Raw genomic sequence first — 21,008 nt, 5'->3', positions numbered from 1 at the left:
ATTGTGTCAAGTTGACAATTAGAACTAACCCTCCTGCTTAGTAATGCCACCTCTGCTAAGGTGGCTATTTTTGCTCAGAACTGACCCACTAAAGCTATATGAAATGAACAGACTCACAGGTTTCCCCACACACACTCCACGTTTCCAAATATCATTCAAGCGGAAGATTTAGAAAAAAGAAATTCGGATGTGAAGCCTCTTGGTACCTGGTAAGCACCAACCAGCAACAAGAGAAAGTTTACTCAGCCTTACATACACTGTAGCAAACACACATGGGGGGGGGGGGGGGTTTAAAACACTGTGTGAATGCACTTACCAAAAGTGCCAGGCCAGAAACCCAACTGTTTTGCTTAGTTTGAATAGACTGCTCTCTCTCTACCTTCTCGCACACCTCTATATGCACAAAAAGCATATAGACTCTGTTCCCTCAAGCAATCAGAAATAAATTCACTATGGCTACCAGGCTGTTATCAGAGACATCATCTGCTAGGGCTGATAAATGGGTCAACTACCTGCTTCCTTGACTTTCATTTCTTCTTGTATAAATGTTTTCACCCTAATATTACCAATACCTGTTATAAGATGGGCAATAAATTACAAAATGACCGAAATCACCAGGAAATCCTTAATAGATAAAAAAGAACTTAGCCAGAAAAAAAAAAAGACCCTAATGACACAATCAGCACTCCATAGTCTGAGAAATAGCATCCCATAGATAGATAAATGGCTATGCACTGGAATCATCTTACGCATGAAATGATCGAGTTATTTGTGGGTGTGTCCCAAAGGCAGGGGCCTGATGGTGCACCTTATATGGAAACGTGACCAAGTCCTTCAGTCCGGTAAAGGAAAACATCACACTGTACACCTGTATTTCCTAAAAGTTTACTACATGCATGCAAGAGGGAAAGGGCCATGGAAGGAAAACAATTTAGCAAGAGAGAAAAGATAAAGTTACTTTGTGCTTTGCATATAGTGACACCAAATACGAACAAAAGATTCAGGAGAGGAGACGGCCTACCACCTACACCAGTCCCCAAAAGCACCATTGATTGTAGGAAACTATGTTTTCATTGGTCGGGCACAAAACCCCATGATACCCGTCAATGGATCACAAGGACACCTAATGCAAACTTAACGCTCAGCTAGGAGGTAGGCCAACAATTTTAACCTTTACTCGCGGGCCAGGCTCAGAGCCAGTGCGTCTATCAGGCAATCAAATGTATTCTTAACTCGTGCTTTGCTCTTGTTTTCTCCACTCACCTCCTGGCACATGCATATGGAGTCAAGGATGAAAGGCCAAAAGCCTACAAAAGTCAACAAAAACTACAACCAGTCAGCGAGCTAAGGTGATTCCAAGGGCCAGGGTGTCCTGCAGCTTGCGAACACTTCTACACCCAGCTTCTTTATATGCCTCACCTCTTAGGAATGCTGGCAATGTGGAGTATAGTAGTCCACAACTTGAAGCAGGCGGATCTCTGTGAGTCCCAGGCCATCCTCGTCTACATAGGGAACTCCAGGCCAGGCCAGCTAGAGCCACATAGTGAGATCTTGTCTCAAAAAACAAAACAAAGGATTCCTGGGCATGATTCCTATCCTCTCTGGTCTCCCTCAGGCTGACCACTTGGGTTTTCCACTGAGACAGCTCTGTTGTACCCACCTGATAGAAAACTGGCACTGCTCTCAAGTCTACTGACATTGGCAAGTGATGCTTCAGAGGCGGACATTTTTCTGTTTCCCAACAAAGCTTGATGCTTCTGGAAATGTACCAAGGGGAAGCTAAGATCAGTGAGTGAGCTCCATTGCTGCCTTTGGTAAGCTTCATCCAGAGTGCAGATGTTCTAAGACCAAAGCAGAACATGTGTGTGTGTGTGTGTGTGTGTGTGTGTAGACAGCCACATGGTAACCACCCACAGTCAATTCTTTTCTTTGTCACCTTGGAGAATCTATAAAATACCCGTTTTTATATGTAGATAACTATACCTCATCTCTTTTTGTCTCAAAGAACTTAGAGCTGCTCGCAGTCCTCCAGCTTCCCTGGCCAGGTATTGTATCGGATTTTGTTTGTTTGTTTGTTTGGTTTTTTTGGTTTTTCGAGACAGGGTTTCTCTGTGTAGCCCTGGCTGTCCTGGCACTCACTTTGTAGACCAGGCTGGCCTCGAACTCAGAAATCTGCCTGCCTCTGCCTCCCAAGTGCTGGGATTAAAGGTGTGCGCCACCACGCCCGGCTTGTATCGGATTTTGATTGGACGGCTAATCCCCCATTGATAATTGACTTTTGAAAAGGAGGCTGGGAAAGCTCTGGGCCATGGAGGATGCTCTTCAGAGAGATGTGAGTTTGATGTGAATATAGTTACCTGGTCATGCTTTGTTTTAAGCATGAATGTTTGAGAGTTTCTGGGAGGAAACCCTGTTTTGTTTGTTTTCTGATTTGGGTGTTTATGCCATTATGACCAACATAAGCCAGTAGCCGAGTAGCCAGAGTAGACATTCTTTCCATATTCCATTTTTTGTTGTTGTTCGTGATGGCTATGCAAACAGACAGACAAACAGACAAAATGAAAAAGCCCCTCTGTGAGATGGTCCCACATACCCGAGGCTGGCATCGATATGTAGCCAAGGGTGACCTTGAGCCTCTGATCCTCCTGCCTTTACCTCCTCAGTGCTGAGCACACATGGTTCATGTGCATCCAAGAAGTCTAACTACCAAGCTGCAATCCCAGCCCTAAATAAGCTCTTAAAACTACAAACACGAGGCTAGAAGACGGCTCAGGGTGTAAAGGTGACCTGAATTCCCTCTCCACCTGAATTCGCCCTAAAGGTAAGAACAAGAAAACATCAGAGCAGAGGAGTAACATTCAACAGACAACTGAAGATTTTCTTCTGTAAATAAATAAATTACCCATACACACAACTTCAAGAAATGACCAAGTTGGTGTAAACAAGGCCACAGGAAGTTTTCTATAGCTTTAAAGACATCCGCCCACAAGTATGAAAAGGACTGCCTGAGAGGAACTCACAAGGCTCTGGACCGTCAAATCCCAGCTCCGTATGCATCAGAGCCATGTGATCTGTACAAGTTCCTCTCTCTTGATGACTGTGAAGGCGGACCAGGATGACAGCAGCAGAGCCTGTGGCATTAACATAGCTCTTTGTGGTTTCTCTTTAACCTTCCTCCTGGGCACCCAGGAATCTGGCCAGAGTGGACATAGTGTCAAAGAACTGGGATGTTGCTCTCTGCATTATGTCATGGTCATCTCAACCAAAGGAGACAGGAAACTGTTGGTTGGAGGAGACTATAGGATCCAGATGCCAAATGTGCCCAATCATCAGGAAAATCTCACAATCCTGGCACAGCCTGAAGACAGAAAGGCAGTGACAGGCAATAGTGGAGAGAGATCTACACCTCAGAGAGTGCCAGAGGCTTCCAACCATAGGCGTTCTCTCCTTCCAACCATAGGCGTTCTCTCCTGCACGCACATGGCAGTGGTCCTGTGCATCACTGCCTCCGCTCTCCCAGTCCAGTTTCCTCATGAAACCTATGATATTCTCCAGGCATCTCTTGGCCATGTTCACGAGAATACACATGGCAGTGTTCAGCACCTTCTTCCCAACCCAGCTCACAAAACCTTCTTCAAAAACCACTCCAATGCTTCCTATCTTTGCGTTTGTTACTCTTTATTCTCTCCTTCCTTCCCTCGCTCGCTCCCTCCCTCCCTCCCTCCCTCCCTTCCCACTCTCGCTCTCGCTCTGTAGACCAGGGTGGCCTTGAACTCAGAGATCCGCCTGCCTCTGCCTCCCGAGTGCTCAGATTAAAGGCCGGGCTTTTCCCCTTTTTTTCATGCACTATTTTCTCTTTTACTTTGTAACATTTCGGAGGGAGAGGGGGAAGCATCCCAGACAGGGTTTCTTCTTAACAGTCCTAGATGTCCTGGAATGTGCTTTGTAGACCAGGCTGTTTATAACTGGTTTTCAACCCCCTCCCTTCATTAATTCCTTTACTACCCACCTGCTGCAGATCAGGCTGTTACATACAAAAACAAGTAAAAGAAAACAAAAATAAAACAACGACAAAAGGAACACACGCTCCATGTTCATAAGAAGCCCAGCCACTATCGGCAACAAGCACACAACAGTAAGTGAACCACAAACGTCCACCCAACTCTCTGCCCAGAGGCTGTAACCCCTGAGGAAAGACACACCAAGAGCCTCTCTGATATCTGAAGGCAAAGGCAGATGTTTTCTGGCAGTTACCTGGTCACTCTCAAAATGAGGAAAAGAATATGAGCAGGCAAAGGAGATGGACGCGTGAAGTATGGATAGCAGAAGGTGACACACCATACATGAAACAAGGGTACAGGGGTTCAGACAATGCCTCTTCAGGGTCTAAAAGTTCAAACATCTTTTTCTTAATGCCTACAAGGACTTAAGGCCTACCTGTGGTGGCAGCATGAAGGACGGGTCATACACGCAGGAATAGGGGAAATAGGAAGTTAAGTAAAAACATGTGGTAGGAGGGGTCCACTCTTGCAAATCCCCAGGAGAAGAGTGCAAGCACACACTATGGCACAGCATGGGGTGGGACAGGGAGACTTCTAGAATTACCACGGGAATATCAGTGAGACTGATGACTGTAGTGTGGGGACTATAGTGTAGAGAGGGTGCATCTGAGGTGCATCAGAATTGTGAGGAGCACAACCCAGGAAGGAAGACGGTGAAAGAAAACCAGATGTAGTCTCAGGTTTTCAGGTTCTAGCTGAGCCATCTCTTCTCCGTAACTATGAATCCTTTAAGGTAAATGAGCTGCATGGGTGGCAACGCCATGACCAAAGGCAACTTGAGAGAGGAAAGGGCTTATTCGACTTCCAGATCCAGAGTCTGAACCCACTGAGGGAAGCTGAGGTAGGATTCTGGAGTGGAACTGAAGTCGAGCCACTCAGAGTGCTGCTTACTGAGCCTCTCCTCATGCTAGCTCAGCCTGGTTTCTTATTCCACCCAGGATCACCTTCCCAGAGACATCACTACCCACAATGGGCTGGGCCTTCCCCAATCTTCATTGATGAGTCAAGAAAACGCCCCCCCCCCCCCCGGTCAGTCTACAGGAGGCATTTTCTCAGTCAAGTTTCCCTCTCATCAAATGACTCTAGCTTTCAACAAGTTGACCAAAAACTAACCAGGCAGGTGATGATCAGAAACATCCACCTCCAACGGAGGAGCCAGGACGTCATTGGCTAAACATGACACATCTTCACAGACCAGCAATGTTACATTTGTATTTACAGAAGAAAGGTCAATTAACTGGTAAGTTAATTTCAAACATAACTTAGTAAGACCCTGACATACACACACACATACATACATACATACATAGACATACATACATACATACATACATACATACATACATAGACATACATACATAGACAGGGTGTGATGGGGGACAGAAAAACTTGTGCTGATTTCACTTAAGAATATCTGGTAAAGGAGTAAAAATTATTCATTTTAATTGAAAATTGATCCTGGAATAGATACCTTTTTGATGTTATAAGTAATGTAATATTAAGTGCAATAACAGGCCCTTCTGTCCATGCTGTGGTCTGTTGCTATGCTCAGGAAAAAGGACGCATAGGACTGTTTGCTTAGGAGCCCAACAAGCCGCCGTTTCATGCTGTATTACTTTTAATTGAAAGGATAACTGACAAATTACAGTCAGTCAAATGTGGGCCTTTGGCAGACCGTTTCTTGGAAATGAACGAAGTCAAGCTGATACTTCAAGGAAAGGCTGACAGTATTTTTAGCCAGTGATAAGATTCATGCTTTCAAGTAACCATTAAAATTTTGGAAAACCTGTTTGCTACACTGTGAACTTGACAGATTCCCAATACCGTACTTAAAAGACTTTTTCCAGACAACATTTCCAGGGATATAAATAATTTTTACATTTACATTAAGATGTATCAACATTTAATAGATCTATGTAACTCAGGGAATGTCCAGTACTGATGTCATGTGCATGACTATCCAGTCAAAACACAAGACAGCTCAGTAGATTTAAGTGTAGTGGACATAAAAAGTTTGTTGCAATGTTTTGATTCAGCACCGCAAGATCTTGGTGTCGTTTAGAGATGATACACATTGCTTGAAAAGGTAGCACTGGCTCTGTATGAAGGCATCTCTTCCTCTCTAGCCTGATGCTATACAGTGAACACAGCAACAGCTGAGGACAGTGGTCCTCTGGGAAGCCAGATACTTCAGACTGTCAGAGACATACAAAACACCACTTACTTCACCAACTCTCTTTGGGAAAAACACATATTTTCATTTAAAAATGTGCTGTGTATAATTAACATGTGTTGGGTTAGATTTGTTATTCTTAGCAATAGAAACATTTAATTTCTCTCTTTTAATCTCTAACATGATTATTAACTTTCTAGAGGTTTAGAAAGATCATGAAAAAAATCTATTGTCAATGGAAGGCAGGCAGGCAGGCAGGCAGACAGATCCTGAGCCCCACGGCTTGAGAGCCAGCATCTTTGAGATGCTAGCCCTGGATCATATGATCTGTGTGTGCAGCTCTGTGGAAGTGCTGCTCACACCACATCAACCGACATGGATTGTCTTAGCAAGGCAATCACAGAATGAAAACACTAAGGTTCCGAAGGCTAGCAGCTCTAACACTACCACACTTAAAAATTTCACAGATAGGAAGAAAGAAAATGAAATAATAAACTGAAATTAAGGTAAAATGAAATGTTGTGGGGGGCTACAGGTAAGAATACACCCAGACAGGGTTGCCAGTTCCAACATTCCTTAGCCTTTTTCATGGTGCTTCATTACATATGTGTAAATTAGGCATGTCATCTCTTGTAAAAGGCATCACACTAGAACTTTGCTTCCCCACATGTGTAAGCATATATGTACAAGTGCGTATACACATATATAGACATGCATGTGGAAGTCAGAAGTTGATGCCAAATGACGCCTGGTGCTCTGAGGCAGGGTCTCTCAATGAAGCTGGAGCTCACCAATTTGGCTAGTTTAGCTATCCAGCTTGCTCAGAAGGTCCCGTCTCCACCTCCCACGCGCTGGTGTTGCAGTTAGGCCACTGCACCCGCTCGGCCTGTATGTGGGCCTGACTGTGGCTTCTCACACTTATTTCATCCATGGAGCCATCCTTGTAGGTCCTGCACTAGAACTTTCTGGCTAACTGTACTGGGGATGAAAGGGGACAAGAAGGGAGAAAGACCTTTACAGAGGCACAAGTCACAGCCCCCTGGGGCAAGGCTCTCCCCTTGATACCATCAGTCATGGCATCCACAGCCATTCATCTTAGTGGTTTTTTCAACAGAAATCTCTGCTTTGAAAGGTGACCTCCTTTAAGAGCTCCATAGTTTCCATCCCCATTTTATCACAGGGAAGACCACACTTTGCAGCCAATTTCTGAGCTTCACCTACCCTCCTATAGAACCAGCACAATCTTGGGAATCAGGGAATCACTTCCTGCCGTCTTTACTCTGCCTTCTCTTGTCCCATCTGGACTCACTGATTCAGCAACACTCTCCTCTTATTTATTAGTTGGCTTCTTATTATTCTGGGTTCCTTTTGACTTCTCTTGGCTACTATCATTTCTTCTACTTGGAGTGTTCTCTGTCCTCAACATCTAAATGACCGTTTCAGATCCTCCACTGCAGGAGTCTTTCTCCTTGTAGACTGTGTCCCCATAAATATCTACTTATCAAAGTCATAGAGTATTGTCTCACACTAAGTCACAGAATATTGTCCCATGATTGTTAGAATGTCTATTCCTATGTGTCTGCTGATTGCATAAAGTACTGTGGCAAGGCGCACATGTCGGAGTTCTGGGGTTAAGTCCATGCCCTTAACATGAGGAGGAGTAGAGGAGTTAGCTCCCATAGGACTTCAAACCCCAGTTCCACTTGTGCCAGCCACCATACATCCAAACTCCTAAAAGCTAAAAGTTCAACTATCGAAGGAGGTGTCCCCAAGAAAAGAATGAGTTCTGATTTTACATTGATAATAGAAAGTCACCAGAGCAGCATTTCTGTTATAGAACTCTTCTTCTTGAAACAGATTATTTTAAGAGTTCAATACTTCTTGCCTCTGTGCCATCAAACTAATAGAAGTCTTTAGAAATTCATTCCTGATAGACGAGTTAAGCTAACTTCTACACACACACACACACACACACACACACATACAGGGTTTACTCAATGTGGGAGATGCTTAGGGGTTCTTTTGGAGAGGGAGGGAGAGGTTTTAGTTTTGTCTGCATATTGACTGATTGACTCACTGACTTGAACTCATAATCCTCCTGCCTCAGACTCTCAAGCCCTAGATTACAGGCCTATCTCATCATCATACTCATTGGAACAGGGGTTTTGTTGTTTGCTTTTGGTATTCAGTACAACACACACACACACACACACACACACACACACGTGCGCGCGTGCACACGCACAGGCGCACATGCACACCGTCTCTCTCTTTCATTGTTGTTTTCCAAGACAGGGCCACTCTATGTAGCCTTGACTGTCCTGAAACTCTCTCCTTAGTCCAGGCTGAACTCAGAGACCTACTTGTCTCTGCCTCCCCAGTTCTGGGATATGAGGTGCCTGCCACCATTGCCCAAGCTTCAACACACTTTCCATTTAATCAAATGAAACTTAACTTCCATTTGCTTGGTCCTAGAACTTTTTTTTTCTGCTTTGAGACTCTTTTACTTATGAAAACAACTTTCAAGCTAAACTTGAGAAATCTTTCCCCACCTCCTTCTCTGTCTATGTGGCTCTTGTGACCAGGTACCCCTCACTATTCTATGAACTCTAACCCGATCCCCTATAAACACTTCCTTTCTGCTGCTGGACTGAAGGGCGTAATGTACAAGGAAAGAGACAGTTACCATTTTAATGGACAACTGAACACAGGTGAAAACTCTGAGGATGTCAGCCCCTCTCGGTACCCAACAAAAAGAACTTCATGCCTTCAGCTGTAGATGCCAGACATGATTTTGATCCACGCCGACTCCTCTCTGCAGATAAGGCACTCCAGACCTTATGACTCAATAATTAATTCCTCGGATGACGACTTCAAGATTCTGCAACAATCTTTTTGCCTCCCTATGGTAAGTGGTTTATCATCACCTTTAAATCAGAGCATCCAGTCTGGATTCAATATTGTAGATATGAGTCTATCCACTTACAAGAATGATGCAGCCACCCTTGTTTTGAAAGCAGCCCTTAAATCCTGTAAGGCAACTATGTGCAAATGCATCCATGTTTCAAACAAAGGTTGAATTTTAAATATTATTTCTTGATTGCAGTGGAAATGGAAGCTGGGAGAAGGGAACGTAACACACTTTAAACATTTATATCTAGTCTTAATTAGTTATATTAAACATGTGTTCCTTTTTCATTAAAAGTCAATATAAGGGGCTAGAGACATGGTTCAGCAGTTAGATATACTTGTTGCTTTCACAGAGGACCAAATTTCAATGCCCAATATCCACATGGTGGCTCACAACCAACCATCTGTAATTCCAGTTCCAGGAGAACTGAGGCCTTTCTTCTGACCTCTACGGGTTACTCTCTGTGCAATCATACAGAGCACATACATTAATGATGGCAAAATATTCATATACACTAAATAAATCTTTGAAATAATGGTCTGAAAGGGATAGGGTTCAATGGTAGAGCACGTGCTGGGATGCACAAACCCTGGGTTCTACATCCAGCACCAAGCCCCCAAAGCCAATACAATTTTAGAAGTACATTCACATGTCTTCCCATCCTATTCCAAACCCCTGGACCTCCCTAGGCAATCACTCCTGGCATCTGGCTGAACCAGCTTCCCCACACAGACAAGATCTCTGTTTCAGAGATGGATTGCTTTCTGTTTGTTTTATTTATTCACTCAACAGGTCCTCATATTGTCAAAAGTTTTCTGTGGTTCCAGCTTTCTGAAGACCATGGTATTCCTACCTCATTTGTAAACAGAGAATGGTGGGGCATATACGTGACCCCAGCAATAGAGAAGCAGAAACAGGGAGATTGTGAGTTCAAGGCCAGTCAGGACTATATAGCCAGCCAGTATCTCAAAAAGGAAAACAAACGCCCCACGTGCCCAGCTGTAATCAAGCAATCTAACCCATCCAAACACTACGTTGGAACTGTGACATCTCTCTCTCCACAATCATCAGAAAGCAAGAAACTATAATGTGATTCCCCCCCCCCCATCCTAAAGTCAGATGAGAACTCAGTAAGTTCTTGGTTGGAGTTCTTCTAGACAGAGACATGAAGCACAGTTCAATAACACTTTTTGGAGCATAGTGTCTCCCTAACAGAGTTTCCTCCCGCATACACCTGTGGTTCCTGTTCTAAAGAGGCCAGCTGGACAGCAGGAAGAGACAAACCAGGGCAGAAGAGAAGTCTAATTCTAACCCATCTCAGAGGTAGCGCACGCTCTAGGGAGCACAGGAATCAGCCCTCGAAGTGCACTGGTCACCACTTTGTCTAACATCCAAAGCCCAGATCTAGCATCTTCAAGGAAAGAGATGTCATTAGTGACAGTTTTCATGAACCATGAAAGTCCAAGTATTCTGTCAGTAGCTGAGATCTCTGAGCTGGGGCGGAGGTGCCAAGAAGACTCAAACAGTGAGACCCAGGAAGTTCTCACAGCTTCGGCCACTCTACACTCATTGGTGTCCTGCCCGTGACAGGGCTGGTGGATTAACCTTGAGCTACCTCTCTCTCTCTCTCTCACTCAGTTTCTGCCAATAACCAGGGAAAGCCACTCTCCTCCACTTGCTTCATAGACAGATGATCCCAGGGAAATGGCTTCCGGAACCAAAAGCATACCACAAACAAAATGTTAGTGTAACATAGGATTATTACAAGATGGAATTACTGAAGCAGCACAGAAGTTAAATAACTCTCCCAAGGCCTCAGAGCCTGTGAAAAGTCTGGGGGGGGGGAGGGGAGAAAGTGAGAGGACAGGTCTGTGAGTGGGATAGACACTTGTGACTCCATTCTTCCCATCAGCATAGATTCTTCTCCAGGTCTTTGTTTTCCAGCCTGAACAAGCTGGAGCCAGTTACTCAAGCCCTGGTTTTACGATCTAGCAAAGTATGGTCACTAACCTGTCTGGGCCCAGCATCTCATGTCTTGGTGGCTGAGATGACATCACCCCAGAGTGGATAGTCGTGGCTAATTCGGGGATCCTCAACTCTGGTTGTTCACTCAGAGGTCTGGGGAATTTAATTTTAAAAAGGTTACCTCTAAGCCAACTGAAATAAGTCTGGGGGTGTCTATGTCTTCAAGCCACCTTCATCTAAAGCACAGCCACAAATGAGAACCATTGAGCTGCAGAGCAGTGATCAGAAACTGAAGGGCAAGCAAGATTTTCCAAGCACAGTGTGAGAGCCCCTGAGCCCCTCAGCTAGAATGAGTACATAGCTCAGGTGTGTGGATACCATCAGCATGCATTATGTACATACTCCAGGCATATACAGATCCATGTATAGGAGCTCATGCAGTTCCCTTAGAACCTGTTTCAACCATGTCTAAGTGAGGAAACAGACAGAGCCACTTGCTACTGTCAGCTAAAATGTGGCCCTGCCTTGCACTGCTTCTTGAACTCCACCCTGCAATATGGTTCATAGTACCTTTGACACAGTGCTGAATTAACAGATCAGAAGATGCTTCAGAACACAGAACAGTCTCCAGTCCAAGTGCCTTCAGGGATGGCACGGGAAGAGGCTTGAAGGAGGTAGGCAGGTGGACATGCATATGGGGACACGGTGGCCAAGTGGCAGGAACTGTGGCAGGCAGACGGGCACATGCCCAGGGAAGGAGACAGCCTTCATTGCTGCAGCAGATTGCAGCCATGTGGGGAGGTGGGCCGGTGCTGCTTGTTCTTTCAAGTATTCAAAAGTAGCTGGAAATGTGGCTTTTTCAGTGTGTGTGTGTGTGTGTGTGTGTGTGTGTGTGTGTGCATGAGAGTGTGACCCTGTCTGTGACCTTCAGCGTGAACAATCCGTGCAACAGACACACACCCCTCAAGACTTCATTTAAAATCCACAGGCTATGCTCCCTTGGACTGGCTTCCTGTGATTAGAAACTGCAGACTGTGTGTCTCCAATTTGTGCAAACTCTGAACTATGACCCATACGACATATGGGAAACCCAGTGTCAATTTCCTCTTGGTCATTTTAATCCATACACTGCCTATCCTCCCCGAAGTTTCACCGGAAGTCACTGTTAGAGGATTCATTGACCTTACCTTCGAGTAAAGACCTGTCATAATTCATATGGTTATTACACAACTTAGATGTAATTTCGGCCAGATCACACACACAAAGGAACTCATTCCTTTAGCAACAGCCTATTATAGCATTGTTGGCCTACAGAATAAGTGTTAGTCAAACCCTACAATAATAGCTTCATAAATGGACTTTACCATATTATATTGTCACTACTCACCCTACTAATGAGATCTATGAAAAAAACCAGAACAAAAATGAAAAAACACTGAAACCATCATAAAGCTTGAGATTGGAATGTTAGTCTAATCACAACCTAAGCATACAAACTATTTCATATGCTTAGCTGTAACTTCTATTTAGTCTGTGTCAGGCACCAATTAGGCATGGTTTCGTATGTGCATACAGTACTCATATGTATTTAAACGATCCTAAGGCTGACTCTGAAGATATAGAAACCATTATCAGTAAAGATGAAGCAATTGGATAACAGAGAAGGTAAGTCATTTGTCCAAGGTCACACAGCTTGCCAACGGCAGAGCTGGGATCTGAACAGCCACACATAAGAGGTTGTGCACTTCACCACTACCCTGTGAACTTCAAAAGCACATGAGCCCTTTGTTTTTACTTTACTTACACAGTATACAGCAAAAGGAAAAGAGACCAAAGTCACCAGGGAGATTTTCTCTAATTACAAAACCAGAGCTTTTTAAAATCCACCACCAGACTCCTTAACTTGAGAAAAATCTATCATCCTCCACAAGTGCAAGTTTCAAAGGCTCAGATAAGTTGAGTACTGCTGATCAATCACAGAAACGATCATTGTCCCCTGGCCTTCCTCAGTCCCCTTTGAAGGCCAACTCCTTCAGAGCACTCCAAACAATTCCACCTGAGATCCACACCTCTCTCTCACCTTGCTTTTGTTCCCTCACACCCTGCTTCTAATGGGGTCTAACTTTTCTGACCTATGAAGAAATTAGCAGAAAATAAAAAGGCTGAAGTTATCAGGGTTTGGCTTCACAAGCTCAGAGGCCTGTTGATCTATTCCTTACTGGTAGAGAGAACTTGGCTGAGTTTGGTTTTTCTGAGCCAGCACTAGGAACTGAACCGAGGTCCTCATGCATGCCAGGCAAGCTGCCTACTACTGAGCTACAGCTCTCAATGGTTGGGTTGTCTTTAGAATATACGCAAAGACCACTCGGTCACATGAGAGCCACAGAGGCAGAACTCTGGTAGGAAAGGCTGTGTTCTGTTTTTTGTTTGTTTGTTTGTTTTAACTCAAAGGGACTGGACAGTTGAAGAAAATATCCTCTTTAGGCATGTACACTCCACCTGCATTTGATATACCCCTGGGTCTCCTTGCATTTAATATAACTCTAGGTCACTATTTGAAAAGCAGAGTTGCTAGTGGCCACATTGTGACCTCAGACTATGGGTGGGTTTCACTGTGCAATTCATACAGTTTGTGTGTGTGTGTCTGTGTGTGTGTGTCTGTGTCTGTGTGTGTGTGGTGTGTGTGTGCCTTGAAGCTGACTGTTATAATACAAGCAAACATCAATATACACCATGTGCTTTAAGATTAGCATTAAGCTAAAGTTGGATTTAAATCTATGAAGCTCCCTTGGATCTGCATCTGTTCTATCCAAGGTAGGTTGTTGGTGGCCAACAAGAGGCATCAGATGGGTTCCCACTTTGACACTTAATTATACACTGTTCTCCAGTATCATAGAAAAGATAATTTTCAGACAGAGGGTAGAAACACCAAACTTACTCTTCAACAGAAGGGAGATAGAGGCTAGGAGCCTCAGCCCGCCAAGCAGTCTCAGCTGTTTGCAAGGTCTGTGCTTTGCACATTATTTTCTTATGAAATATGACAGAGGACATCTCGGCTACTATGAACCATAAAGCGTTTTGTACACTTAGCCCGAGACAATATGAATTACCCAGCTATACCTTCCAAAGGACAGACTGAGTGAAAGAAGGCAAGCAGCTCTCTCAAGACTGAACCCAAAAATGGCATTTTAAGGGTACATTACCGAGGCCAAAATAAGAAACAAAGTCAAAAGAATGCATGGGCACATGCAGTACGTACACACACACACACACACACACACACACACACACACACACACTTCTTACCATAACGAGGCCCTGGATTTATTTCCAGTAAGTAAAAACCCCAAATCTATTCCTTTACCTACAAAGCCCACAGCCTTGTAAGTTCTTTTGTTAGAAATCCTTTCACATACCCAAAAGTCCCAGTCTGTAGGTCACGCATATTCTCACTATCTTGGTCTTCAACCAGTCTGATTAAATTACAGAAAACTACTAATACATCATCAGAATAGGAAGATAAAACACCAGCTGGTTCTGTTGCTTTTGCCTCTCGGATCCTAAAACTCCATGAGAGATCTAAAAATGAAGACTAGGGAACAGGGCTGCTTCAAATAAGGGCTAAAGGATATATTAACCCCACTGAGTAACATGGCGACATTTAGGCCCTGCCACGGCCTTGGTGACCAGTCAGTCAGAGGCACTAAGCAAACTCCACACAGTGCCACAGAGTGGGCGCCTCAATCCTTTCTTGCAGACCTGGGGCTATAGTCTGAATCTTTACATCCTATATCCCTATATTGGAACTTCATCCCTGGTGTGATGGTCTCAGAAGGAAGGAAGGTCCCACCAGGGTGAATAGGTCACAGGGCAGAACCATGATGAAAGAGGATGCCCCAGGCAACTTAGTCACCCCTTCCACAGGCAACACTGTTGGAGGAGAGGTGGGAGTCATTACTACATAGCATGGAATCTATAGTCATCTTGACTTAGAACTTTCATCCTCAACAGCCACGAGAACAAAAGGAAATGTGTTGTTTAATAAAGTACCTGACTGAAGTCATCTTGTTAGAGCAATCTCAATTAACTAAGAGGTCGGCTCATCCAATTGACAAGTGACTGAACCAAGCTAGTAGCACAAGACAACAGAACTTTTTCCTTTGGGTGAAACTTCATGTGTGCAGACACAACCTAAATCCAAACTTCTGGGATTGCCAAGTAAACTGCTTTGGCCACCCAGGCCAGCACCACATATTTCTAATACAGCTTTATCTACAAATCCATGAGGACAGTAATTAATAAGACCACTTAAACAACTTTAAAAAACAACTTTGACCCCAGGAACCTGCCTGGGTATCCCAGGGCTCATCTGATTTTTGCACATGTCCCCAAATGGAGATCGTCTCAAAAGCTCCCTCAAACCCCTCTGACAGAGACCATTCAAAAATCCTCCACTACGAAATGTGCAGCAGTGCTCAGGCGAGCAGAAAGCTGTCCAATTTAGACTTCTCCAGCGTGATTTATTAACACTTTGTGGAGAGACTTGTCAACTCACACCAGCTGTGTCGTCTCAAGAGCGAGATGGCAGCACAGATAAATTAAAAATCAATTTTTTTATTAGAAACTATTTTGAAGCATTAGAGGGGATGTGATTTTTGAGCCATCTTCTGTATTTTCACAGGAAGCCCTTGCGCTCATCCCCTTACAGTTCTAGGGATGCATGGATGCTCGTTTGGGGAGCAGATACCAGTGATCCCCAGAATCATTAGATTTATCAGAATCATTAGACCTGCCTGACAGGTGCTGTAAAATACTCTGCTACTTCAGATTGAATGATTTGCCATGGGCTAGTCAGGACGTAGTCAGGTCACTGCAAAAATTAGTAAGAACTAAGAACAGAGCAGACCCCCCCACACACACACACACAAAGGGAGGGTGGGAGAGGGGAGACTCATGAAAGCATAGACACAAAGAGTCCAGTCGCTGGCTGGTCAGTTTGCTTCCTGGTTTTACTGGAGAGTTTGTTAACGTTTTGTTAAAGAAGGACACTCTAACCCGCTCTGGTCTGACCCACGCTGAGTAGAGTGAGAACACTGAAGTGAGAAACAGTCTTTGACTAACTTTTCCTCATGCTTGCCCTGGGGAGTAGGTATCAGGCAAATTCCCACTGAGAAGTATAATGGAGTCCAAGCTCATGTGCGTATGGGTGAATTGATGCTAACGGTGAAATTTGAAAGTGCTGGTTACCATGGGTTTACGGACATACAGACGCAGTAAATGCATCAAAACGACCTTCCTGAACCCATCCATCCCTCTTAGCCTCACAATCGCAAACGTAATAATGCTTGAAAGGTCCCACATCTGCCACACAGTCCTGGAATCAGCTTCCTCTTCTGAGGCTGACAGACCTTCTTAAGTTACACTCTTTGGAATTCTGGTGAAGACAAGTGCCTGGGTCAGCTCAAAGGACCTTAAGGCCATTCTTTCAAACATGGCATTGGACTTTATTAATCAAAGAACTTTTGTGAAAGAGCCATCAACAGCAGTTGAGTCACATTTTAAGTCCCAAAATGAAAATAACTTCATTAAGCCAAGAAACAGAAGCCTTCATTTTGAATAATAATTTTTAAACCTACCCCCAAATATATCGGCTTAACATCCTTGGCTGAGTGAGACTTCCAACAGTTACTACAGACCTTCTCTTTGACGTGTAAATAGAAGGACCATTTCATCTTCACAGGACATACCACTTTTTCTAGTACATGTGAGATGCCCCACGTAACATAAACCATGACCCACATGTGTGATCACACACACATACTCCCTCCCCCCCTTACTTTTGAGGCCCAGAAGGAAATGACTGTAGAATTTTAAATCAGAAACCCAAAGCTAAGGTTTGTAGTGTCAGGTTAAAGGCTCGCCCATCTCCAAAGCTAATTCGGTTCTGAACAGTCCCAGGGGTGTCTAGCAGAACAGAAGGAGCTAGGAAACCCTAGCAGGCAGGAGCCCAGCCTGGGGAATTGCTAGTACTCTGTGCCAGGAGCCAAGGCTCACCCCAGACTTGGTATCAGATAATACCAAGTGCTTGCCTGGATTTCCAGGACTAATCCACTCTAGGGTGGACTATCCAGGTTCCCTGGTGTCTGTACTGTGGGAAGACAGTGGGCTTTGCAGGGCCAGAATGTTCCTAGATAGTATTGTTTAATGTGAGAAGTAGACTCCACTCACAGAAAACATCTGTATGTGGTAACAGTGTGTGCTCTGAAACTCTTTAGCCCCATTGCTGCGGATGCAAGGGCCAAGATTGCTGGCAGAAATGGGAAGTATTTCAACTGTTCTACAAACAGTAAGTGTGTGTGTGTGTGTGTGTGTGTGCGTGCGTGCACACACACATGGATGCACACTGCACTTCTTAATATTTACAGGTTCTATCAACTCTTAAATCAACACATCAATAGTGGCTTTAATAACTTTTTCATTTACTCAAAAGGTCATTTTGCCTTAAAAGCAATTTAAATTTCCCCAGTTTATTCATTAAACCACCTCTTTGCCTCACCTACAAAACAGACCGAGGGTGGGGGGCAATTTTTAGGTTTGTCTCTGTATAACTTCTTTAAACTCCAAGATGGCTTCTAACAGGCACCTTTAATCCCAAGCCTCAACTGTGTTTTAACCTTGATACAGCATAGCTCTCCCAGGGAGGGAGCCCTTTTCCCAAACACAAAATAGTTCAGTATTGAAAACTAGGCCGTAGGTCTACAACTATACTCTGTATTAAATGGAAATGAACATTCATGTCTGTATATCAATCTCAAGTTTCTAGGATCATCACTGGCCTCTTAGCTGGCCCTGGGTTACTATGACTGACTTGGAAAATACACCATTTGCCCAGAAATTGCTTTCAGTCAAAATGTAAATTGCTTATAAAACATGTGTAAACCCCGCTTAGAAAAGACAGCACACATGCACACATAAAAAAATCATTCAATACAAAAAGAGGTGAAAACGCTTTACAAATTAAGGCTTCCCTTAAAAAGAAGGGGGGAGGGGTGAAGGCTGGAACGTTTACTGCGCTTCCAAAAGTAAATTGCTCCTTACTTAGGTTAAAGTGGCTTAATGTAACTGCAAGGGGAGGTGATTTTTTTTTTTTTTTGAGTAGATAGCAGTATTTAATCTGAGAACCAGGAGAGAGCTCACTCTCAGAAGGAAAAAAAAGAAAGAAAGAAAGAAAGAAAGAAAGAAAGAAAGAAAGAAAGAAAGAAAAGAAAAAGAAAAAAAAAACTTCATCAACAGGCAGCAATCCGCGGGAGAGGCCCACCAGACACCGGAGCTAAAATGGAGCCTGAATTTCCTCTCAGACAGAGGGTAGTCGCAGGAGGTCAGGGTCAAGGTCACCGGCAGGGCAGGCTGCAGCTGCCCGACTGCACTGCACACCACGGGAGGGGCGGCGTTCCAGCCGTCTCAGCCGAAACTGATAAATCCCTTCTCTCCCACCCTCCCTCTAACCCCGCCAACATTTTTTTTTTTTAAGCAAGGGGAGAAGAGAAGAAAGGGAAATGACCAAGTAACCTCACCGCCCTGGTTTTCGCATACAAGCTCATCAGCTCCCAAAGTTGCCATCTAAGGGCAAGTTCGCAGAGAACACTGAAGCCCATTTTGTGCGAGCAGGGCAAGCCTCCCGCGGTGGCGCCCGCCCGGGACAGCAGTCCCCCCCCCCTCGCTGCCCACGCGCGTCGGAGCAAGAGGGAAGCCCGGCCCGGCCATGTGCACGCACACTTCCACCAACTGCTGCGAGTTTTCTGTGAATCGCAGCGCGGAGCCTCCCGCCTCGCCCGCCCCGACTGCGCCTCCTTCTCCTCCTCCTCGCACAAAATTTTCCTACACTCGCAGCCGCCTGCGAGTGATTTTATGTGCATATATATTACATATGTGATATTATCCTCAGAACCTCTAGCGGGCAGGCGAAGAAAGGACTGCACGGGGGCATTTTTTTTTTTCTCTCCCTAAAGGAAGGGGAAAAAAAGCATAACCCTAGCCCTGTGCGTCGACTCCTTGCATACCGGGAAGGGGGAAGAAAAGAGGAATGTTTGCGGAGCAGACTGCCCGCGCGTGCCCTTGCTCGCCACTCCGGGTGCCACCGCGCCCGCCCGGGCCACAGCAGCCCCGCGGACCCCTCGCGTGGGCACCGCCGCGGAGATTTCGCGAAGGAGAGATCGATCGCGCTCGCCCGTCTGCGGCGGAAACACACACGCTCACACATAACCCGAGACACCATAACCTTAACCCTTCCCCCACCCTCCGTGAACTTCAGGTGACCGACCACGTCGGCCTGACACCCGCGCGGGCAGGCGCTCCGGCTCCGCTCCCGCCCCCAGCCCGGGTTTTGCAGGATCGGGCTCCGAGCAGCGCCAAGCCGCCCCGGAGAGGGGAGCTGAGCAGGGGGGGGGGGGGGGGGGGCGGGAGGGGGGAAGAGGAGAAACTGACCCTCCGTCTCCCCCGACCCCTCCCTCCGGCGCCTCCCGCGTCCCCTCCTCCCGCCACCCCGCCCCACGCCTTCTCCCCTGCCCCCTCTCCCCTGCATTCAAGGAGCCCGGCGGCCCCGGGGGGGATATTTTTAGTTGCTTCTTTCTCCTTCACTTTTAGCTTCAGCAGCATCTCGGAACACTCCGAGCGGAGAGCTTGTGGGGGGACGAGGGGGGAGCCCGAGAGGGAGTGGGGGAAAAGTTAAGAGTCTCGCAAAGAAAAGCGGGAGGGCGGCGCGGAGGGACCCGAGGCGCGGGTGGAGGAGGGGACGGGGACCCGGCCGCGCAGCCCGGCGCGAGTCTCCAGTTGGCGTGTGTGGCTAGGGCCAGGAGGGCTGGGATGCACTTTAGTCACGGACTCTGCTCGGGCTGGCGGGGCAGGGGGGTCTGCGAGCCCGCGTCGCCCCGGCTCTGTCTGCTCCGCCTGACCCCGCATTTTATTGCGGCCGGGAGCCCTGCTCCGCCCTCCCCTCGGCTCTGCAGGGACCTCGCGCGCCGCGCGCCGCCCTGGCTGCCTCGCCTCAGCCTCGGCGCGGCTCCCGCACCCCACATCCGCTCGGCTGCCCGGCCTCGCCCCCCGATCGGCCACCCGCGCCCCCCGGCGCCCCCACACCCTCCTCGACCGCCCCTGCCTTCCCCTCCGCCGCCGCCTCCACCTCCGCCTCCAGCTCCAGCCGCCCGCGGCTCCGGGGCCGACCCACCCCGGCGCAACCTTTAGCCGGAGACCGACCTCTCCGGTCCCCAGCCCGGCGGGCGGCCGCGCGCCCTCGCCCCGACACCCCCAATCGCCATGTCACGGCCTCGGCCCTGCGCGCGCCCCAACCCCGCACCCTTGTGCACCGGGATCCACACGGAATTTCTTTTTTTTTTCAAGATTGCAACCTCTCCCACCTCCCCCCACCCGCGACAAAAACCCGGCATCCACACTACTCCCCTCCTCCCTCCTCTCGCCCCCCCCCCTGCAACCCGGAGTGAGGAGGGGGAGGGAAAGGGGGGAAAAGCCCGATCTCAAGGAAAAAAAAAAGAGGGGGTCGAGAGAAAGAAAGAAAAAGAGAGAGAGAATAGAAAGGGCACGGGGCTGATCATCACCAACATGGCTGCCTCGGCATAGACCTAAANGAGGAGTAACCCGGGCTGTGTCTTTGTCAGTTTCACCTCTGTAACCCTAAACTAATGCAGAAAACAAGGCGGAGGCTGCAGAGGGGAAAGAGGAGAGGGAGGGCGAGAAAATGGCACGAGAGGAGGTGGAGAAGGGATGACTTACGTGAGGGAAGGCGCTTGGGCTGCTCCTGCTTCCTCCTGGGCATTTTCCCCCTTTTCTCACATTCTCCTCCTTGGTTAATGTGAGATCAAATAAACCCCCGTGGGGGCAGACA

At 46.5% G+C, this 21,008-nt stretch overlaps 1 protein-coding gene across 2 annotated transcripts in view; it reads right to left on the bottom strand.

Annotated features, from left to right (window-relative positions):
- Positions 1-21,008, bottom strand: part of Znf827 (zinc finger protein 827) — a 164,180-nt gene extending 143,172 nt beyond the window's left edge. Inside the window, exon 1 of one of the 2 annotated variants that reach the window (XM_021170206.1) lies at positions 20,897-21,008. In XM_021170206.1, the coding sequence (XP_021025865.1) occupies positions 20,897-20,939 (43 nt within the window). In that variant the 5' untranslated portion in view covers positions 20,940-21,008. The remainder of the gene's footprint in view (positions 1-20,896) is intronic. The other variant, XM_029480781.1, reaches the window with a different exon arrangement.

Source organism: Mus caroli, chromosome 8, assembly GCF_900094665.2.
Source record: "Mus caroli chromosome 8, CAROLI_EIJ_v1.1, whole genome shotgun sequence".
Taxonomy (NCBI): Eukaryota; Metazoa; Chordata; class Mammalia; order Rodentia; family Muridae; genus Mus; species Mus caroli.
Note: the sequence above shows the minus strand (reverse complement) of the source record. Positions and strands in the feature narration are given on the sequence as shown.